Genomic DNA, 7,461 nt, shown 5'->3' on the forward strand with positions numbered 1-7,461 from the left:
TTAAAATCACATGTCTAAAATATACGCGAATTTGGTTGGTTGATTCTGATCAAGAACAAAGTTTGACTCTTTTAAAAAGCACAGCACGCACAAACGTTGTAGTTTATTTGGGAATCAAACAGCTTTTGAAATTTATTTGAAAGAGAAAATTCGAAAATTGGAAGAATTGTTGGGAGGAAATCTTTGGCGGGAATTTCTCGACGAGCACCCGCAGTAGATACACACACACACACACACACACACACACACATATATATACATACACAGGGTGTTTCGTAACTTGTAGGACCCATTTCAGAAACTGATTGTACGCCTAAAAATAACGAAAAGAAAAAGTCAGATAAGTAATGTATGTCCTATCTGTTTTCGTTTATGAGATATAATGAATTTTCTGTTTTAATTACTTTTACAAAAGATGCTCGAAATGACCGGCTTGCATTTGAAGACAAGCCTGCACGCGTCTTGTCATTCATCTGGTTACTCTCTCTCTATCATTCCTGGTGTTTCTCGAATTTGTCGGAAGCCTTGCTCTATTTTATTTCGTAGTATTTCAGCATGTTCAACCGATGTTGCGTGTACAGTAGATTTCAAATGTCCCCACAAATGAAAATCTAATGGATTCGAATCCGGAGAACGAGCAGACCGTGCAAATAGGACCTCCACGACCAATCTATTTATTTGCAACGTGTTGATTTAAAAATTGCCTAGCCACTCGGCTAAAACGCGGCGGAGTTCCATCATGCATAAACCGCGTACAAAGTCTAATACCGACTGGAACTTCCTCTAATATTTCGAGTAAACGCGTGCTCAAAAAATCAACGTACTTTGCGCCTGTTAGTTTCCAATCAAGAAAAAAAGGTCCAATTAAAAATTTATCAATTATTCCTGCCCATACGTTTAAACTAAACTGGTGTTGATGTCTTGAATGCACAATAACACGTGGGTTTTCTTCATCTCAATTATGATTTTTATGAAAGTTGAATATACCATCCTTGGTAAAACTAGCTTACTAGAGTTTGCTCTGTTTATAAAATTCATTATAAACGAAGACAGATAGGACATATATTTATATGACTTTTTTTCATTATTTTTAGGCGTACAATCAATACTCCCGAAGTGGGTCCCATAAGTTACGAAATATACGCCCTGTATATATACATTGTCATGTGGTTTGGCTCGTGTTCTGCGCGTTCTGATAAACAGTCGAAAATTTATGATAATAACAAAATATCATCGCCCGTCATATTGAGGTATAAATTTAGAAGAAAGGGTGCTTTGCGACAATGGTCGTGTTCCATCAAGTAGGATACACAAGTCCCTCCATTTGCGCGGAATTTTCATTTTCACATTCAGAGACATAGATTTTCTTTTTCTTCGCGTTTGTTAAACGTTTGTTTCCGAGTTGAGATTACAGTACAAAGTGTAAATCTGGACAGTGTCGTAAAAACGTTGTGTTCACTTATTGTGTTTTGAATAACATACCGCTGTTAAAACTGACAGACTAACGTCTGCATGTTTAAATTAAGTGTCGTCTTACCGATGCTTTTCATGCGTATAAAATATAAAAAGCACCGCACAAGGGGAGATTCGCGTAAAATTTTTTTTAAAAACAGTGCCGCGTAAAATGGAGGGACGGGCGTACATCTTCTGGCCTCGTAAATTGAAACCACGTACCGCAAAGCACCGCGTAAATAGAATTCTAATTTATCACGTAAGTGGAGGGGCGGTTGTACTTAGTTGTGTACGTATTTTAGTCGGCAAAGTTACGTCGTTCGATGATCGACGATTACGTCGTCGTACTTTGCTGTTTTCAGTAGCGCGTAGTAGCGACGAGGGCTGTCGATCGTTACAGATTTTCCCTCAGGAAAAGGCTCTCCCCTTTGGAAATTTACAACTCGATCAAAGTAGCAAAATCATCGATCAGGACCGATGTTTGCAACATACGTACGTACGTACATACATACACACATACACACATACATACATACGTGTATAACGTTATACTAGGCTCGCAACCGCGCGACTAACGATGACAAGCCGCGTAGGTGCGAGACCGCGAGCGACATTTTCGAAAGAAGCGTAGAAATTTTAGACACTACCAGAGTAACGGTATGTATTTTCTCAATAAACTATTATCCTCTTATTTGCGTATTACGCGTACAAACCGGACGAAACGCGAGGGGGGAGGATCTTCACTCGCCAAGATCTGTCTTGGTGTGTTGGGTGTCTTTGTTTGTCGTTCGATTCGCTCTAAAATGAAATCACGTGAATCACGAATAAATTCCTAAATCGAGGAGCAAGGAGAGTAACGAGGGAGCAAGGATGGAGAAAGACGTAAGGGCGAGCGAAGAAGCGAAAGAGAATGGAGGAGAATGGAGGAGCGTGGAGGAGGTTGACAGAGGGAGACGTGGAGAGAGCGGACAGCTTGCAGGCACGAGACAATGCACGGCATTGGAGCGCGTCGGCCGCGTCAGCGAGCGGACACCTGCTCCTCGTGCTCTCCACCCCGAACCTTTTATGGTTCAGGACAGGATATAAAACTGGTAGGGCGGCTGGTTGGTCGAGCCAGTAAGGTTTCGGTGGTCGAGCGATTCGCTCGTTGGACGTTGGATCCTCTCGCGAAGGGGGGAAACGAAAAGGTCCGATCGTCGTCGTCGATGCGATCCGGATATCCGTGATATCCAACGAAACGGGAACGGGAACGGGAACGGAAACGGAAACGGAAGCGGCAGGAATCATCGAAGCGGTCGACCGATATCGGTTGAACGGTGGTTCTCGAGGCTGGGTTTCGCCGAACGAAAAAAAAAAAAAAGGAAAGGACGAGGATGAGGAGGAGGAAAGGCTGTTGGCTGTTGCGCGTAACGTTGTTGCTGGTTGTCGGGATCGTTCACGGCGACGAGAACGTTTCGGACGCGATAAGGTCGCTACGGGAGCAGGTGGACGCTCTTCTCGATCATCGGCAGCAGGACTACAACGCTCTCGAGGCGAGCTTGAAGCGCGCGATCGAGAAGAACACAGAGCTGTTTGTCCTAAAGAACGAGATCAAACAGCTGAGGTAAAGGAAAACACAATGTTTGTTGTTGGTCGCGCCTTTGTTTGTATCGGTCGTTGAGCAGATTGCGCGCGCGCGCGCGCGTAACGTTTCGATTTCGAGATTCACGAGCAAAATCTCTGATGTGTGGTGGGCGGTGTGTTCTCTCGTTCTCAGAAAGGAAGTGACCTCGCTGCGCGGCGGTAACGGAAACGAGGCGAAGAACGAGAGGTTGCGCGTGAGATGGCTGGGAAGCGCGGTCACCGAGCTGAAAGGGGAAATCGCCGAAGTGCTGCGGACGAGGAACGCGAGCGAGGAGCTCGCCGAGAGGTCCAGGATGAAAGGCGAGCTCGCCCTGTTGAAGGGGGACGTGGCTGCGGTTGGAAGAGGAATTCGAAATCTCGGCGGCAGAATCGCCAAGATCGAGGCGGTCCTCGGTACCATTCGCGTCGACATCGCCGCGGTGAAGGAACGCTTTAGCCTCCTGTTTCGCACCTGCGCCGACATTGCCAGTCAGGTAAACCAACTAACCCCTAACTAACTAACTAACTAACGCTTCTTTCTCTTTTCCTCTTGTTCCCCCCCCCCCCTCTCTCTCTATATATATATATATATATATGTATATCCTTGCCATTCTCTTCATCCTCTTCTTCATCGTCACCATCATCTACTACTTCTTTCTCTTCCTCTTCTCTTTCATTATTTTTCTTCCTTTTTCTCTTTATCTTTGCCATCCTGGTCGTCGTCCTCCTTCTCTTCTTCCTCTTCTTCCCTCTCTCTTTTTTTTTCCTGTTTATCCTTGAATCGAGCCGCGTGGCCACCTGCCGCTCATTCCCCGGCAGTCGCGCACGCATCTGCCATCGTTTCACGCTGCTGCTACTACTACTACCACCACCACCACCACCACCACCACCACTTTTCCACCTCTTTTCCTCTTTCCTTCCATTTCTCCTTTCGCGCTTCTCTTCGCCACCCCTAAAACTCTCCTCTCTCTTCTTCTCTCGTGTCCTTTCGCTCCTCACCTCTGCTCGCTACACCTCGTTTCGGGACAGCTGCAGAAATACAGTAATTCGACGTACATGCTTGCTTGCTTGCTTGCTTGCTTGCTTGCCTGCGTGCCCACGTGAAACGTCGACGAGAAACCGAAACACCTGCTACTCTCCCTCCCCCTCCGTTCGCCGCGTTAGCCAACCAACAGAAATCGATTTCTCACTGGCGAATCGTCGCGTCGTTTCGCAGCTGCTGCTCAACATTCTTTGCTCGCTTGGCCGTCGATTGAATTCCCATCGATCCCATCGGAGGAATTTCATCGATCTTGTCCTGTACAGGCTAGGGAAGAAAAGTTTGTCCGCGACTATCACAAAGATGAATTCTACACCTTCGATTTGATGGTACATCATGTACCTGTAAAGAGCCTGTCGCAAAATTGAAAGAAAAATTTTTTTTTTTTTTTTTGTATTGTATTTCACTCGTTACGAATCGTAATACTTTTTCAAGGAACCATAGGTCTAAGTTCTCCTGAAAAATGGCAAAATAGTTTGACATTGCTGAGGTGTGCGTGCTAACAGCGACTTTATGGTTCTGGATTAGGCTTTGCTGACGTTTGATTTATCATAGTTGTAGCATCAGTGTGAGTTAACTAGCTGTTAACTTATAAAGAGCTAGAGGACCCATAAAGTCGCTGTGAGCATTGAATGATTAAATGAAGAGACTCTTTTGTCATTTTTCAAGTGAGCTATTAGATTTCGATCTATAGTTCCTTGGAAAAGTGTTACCTTTGCGACGAGTGGAATACAATGCTAGAAAAAAATTTTTTTGAGCTTGAAATGCAATTTTCAGAACCTTTACGTGTATTTCCATCAGATCGAAAGTGTAGAATTCATCTTTACGATGGCCACGGACAAACTTTTCTTTCCATCCTGTACTCTGCTTCTTCCTTGTCCTTCGTCAACACTATAACTACCAAAATGATCAAAATGATCAAAATGACCAAGCGATAATTTTCGAGTTTGGACATTTCACAGATGTAAAACGTAAATATTCTATGTTACCGTGTTACAAAGATTCTCTTGTTACTTTAACGTCTCTGATGGAAATTTTACGTTTTGCTCGTCTCGGTAGTTTTGGTGTTTCTAGTTGCCAATCTCCCAATCTGTCTGTCTGTCTATCGTCTATCTTTCCTGCCGATCATAAACGTAATGCCGACGCGGATCGCGGTCGTTCCATTCGTCGAGAGGTTCGAACCTCTCAAGCTGCGTTGAAAACACGATGAAACTTGAATTTCAGTTGAGCTCGATCCAAATCGAGGTAAAGTCTCTTCGGTGCGAGTCGTTCTCGACCAACCTGGTAAATTCGCCGGTTCAACGTCCAACGAGGGCCGGTGATGATGATGATGATGATGATGCAGAGGAAGAAGAAGAAGAAGAAGAGGGGGGAGCAGAAACAAAGGCAGGAGAGAGAGGCAAGGAGAAGGAAGCAGAGAGAAGGACGAGAACAGGGAGAGCCAACGATCGTGAAGAGAACAGCGCTACAACAACAACAACAACAGTAACAAGAACGACAACGAGGGGTAGCAACGGCGAGCAGGGTACAGCCGTGGCCCTCTCACGCGACTCGCTGCCCTCTCGGCGCAGGTTTGCGAGGAAGCACACTCGAAGCGGATACTCGAAGAGAAAGGAGGGGCATCGGACGCGGCTGGAGGATCGTTTGAAGAGCCTCGAGCGTAAAGTGTTTCTGGCAGCGCAGAGGCGGACGTCGTTGGAAAAGCGCGTGGCGATGGCGGCGGCGGCGGCCGTGGCCGCGTGCGAGAGTCAGGAATGGGCGGGCCTGGCCAAGCGAGTGAAAAGTTTGGAGAGGGCCGGCGTCGAGCTGGCCGGCAGGATCTCGAACGTCACGGAGAGCGGAGTTTTCACGAGGGAGGTGAACGAGTCGCTGGGCCTGCGGCTCGTCGACTCGTTGCGATCGCTGGAGAACGCCATGGAGGCGAACAACTCGTTGACGAGGCGAGAGTTGACGCGGCTCGGTATAAACGCCGCTCGGAAAGGGGCGGAGCTGTCGTTGACCAGGGAAGAGCTGGGTAACCTGCGACGCACCGTGCAGGCGTTGAGCGTCAGCGCGTCGAAACTCCAAGAGAGGAGCGACAGACACGAGGAAGCGATCGATCGACTGACAAACGCGTCGTCGGACGAGTCGTTCTCGAGTTTCCAACAGCTGGAGGACCGGTATCACCTGATCGGCAGGAATCTGACCGGCGACTGCGAGCCAACGACGGAGGATCAGCCCGCGGACGGGCTGCGACTTTTGGAGGTGGGCAAAGGAGGCAGACCGATGTTGGTGTTTTGCCGCGAAGGTTGGATCGTGGTGGCGCGTCGCGTCGACGGAACTCTCGACTTTGACAGGACATGGCACGACTATTCCCTCGGGTTCGGCTCGCCCGTCAGCGAGTACTGGATTGGCAACCAAGTCCTTCATAGGCTCACCACCACTACCGATCGCGGCAGCGGCGGCGGCGGCGACAACGACGACGACGACGACGACGACGACGATGATGACGACGACGACGATGATTGCACCAGCCTTCGAATCGACATGACGGACATTTACGGGGAACGTTGGCGTGCCGAGTACCAGTCTTTCAGGGTCGAATCCGAAGAGACCGGCTACAGGCTCGAGGTCCGCGGATACTCCGGTAACGCGACCGACGCCCTCTCCTATCAAAACGGAATGGCTTTCAGCGCGAAAGATCGAGACATGGACGCCAGCGCGACTCACTGCGCGAGAAACTACCGCGGCGGATGGTGGTTCAGTCGATGTCAACACGTTAATCTCAATGGGAAATACTCGTTGGGCCTTACGTGGTTCCGGTCCGACACTAATCAATGGATGTCCATCGCTTCTTCGGAAATGTCTGTACGCAGGAACTTTGACTGTCGTCGTCGTCGTCGTCGTCGTCGTCGATCGCGATAGCGATTTTCGACTTTCGATCTTCCTTCTCTTCGATACCAAAGACTTTTTTTTTTATGAATAATCGCCGCGTCGCAGCTGCTCGTTAATTCGCAAGCGATCCAGACACTCAAACACAAACGAGAAGACGGTACTACCTCTAATTCCTACCTGTAATTATCGTGTTATCTCCATTATTATTTGCCAATTCGCTCGTTGGAAAATACATATTTTTAATTCTATATTGCAACATTCATATACGCCACGTACGTACATCCGCGTAATGTATCGCGTAATTGTACAATATACGAAGATATTAGCGAGGTAAAATTGTCGAACAACGACGAATTAATCGATCGATTGATTACTTCCTTGTACGAAATAAATACTATTGCCTTTTCCCTTTGGTATTTGCTTTTCTCATCGTCATTTTCTTGTCATCGTCGTTTCCAAGTTTCTTTTTTTCCTTCCCCCCCCCCCCCCCCCCC

General features: G+C 47.5%; 1 protein-coding gene across 2 annotated transcripts; it reads left to right on the plus strand.

The window, feature by feature from the left end:
• The first annotated feature begins 1,050 nt into the window (after nt 1-1,050).
• Nucleotides 1,051-7,382, plus strand: LOC122536376 (protein scabrous-like). Of its 2 annotated transcripts, none has more exons than XM_043668698.1 (4): nt 1,051-3,055; nt 3,209-3,548; nt 5,318-6,529; nt 6,578-7,382. In XM_043668698.1, exons 1-4 carry the CDS (start codon nt 2,826-2,828, stop codon nt 6,995-6,997), a joined length of 2,202 nt encoding a protein of 733 aa, XP_043524633.1. In that variant the 5' UTR covers nt 1,051-2,825; the 3' UTR covers nt 6,998-7,382. The 2 variants fall into 2 exon arrangements, with proteins under 2 accessions (XP_043524633.1, XP_043524634.1); XM_043668699.1 differs by having other exon boundaries at nt 5,318-6,519; nt 6,589-7,382.
• The last annotated feature ends 79 nt before the right edge of the window (nt 7,383-7,461 follow it).

The sequence above is a fragment of the Frieseomelitta varia genome, unplaced genomic scaffold (genome assembly GCF_011392965.1).
Source record: "Frieseomelitta varia isolate USP_RPSP 00005682 unplaced genomic scaffold, Fvar_1.2 scaffold_826, whole genome shotgun sequence".
In the NCBI taxonomy this organism is placed as follows: domain Eukaryota; kingdom Metazoa; phylum Arthropoda; class Insecta; order Hymenoptera; family Apidae; genus Frieseomelitta; species Frieseomelitta varia.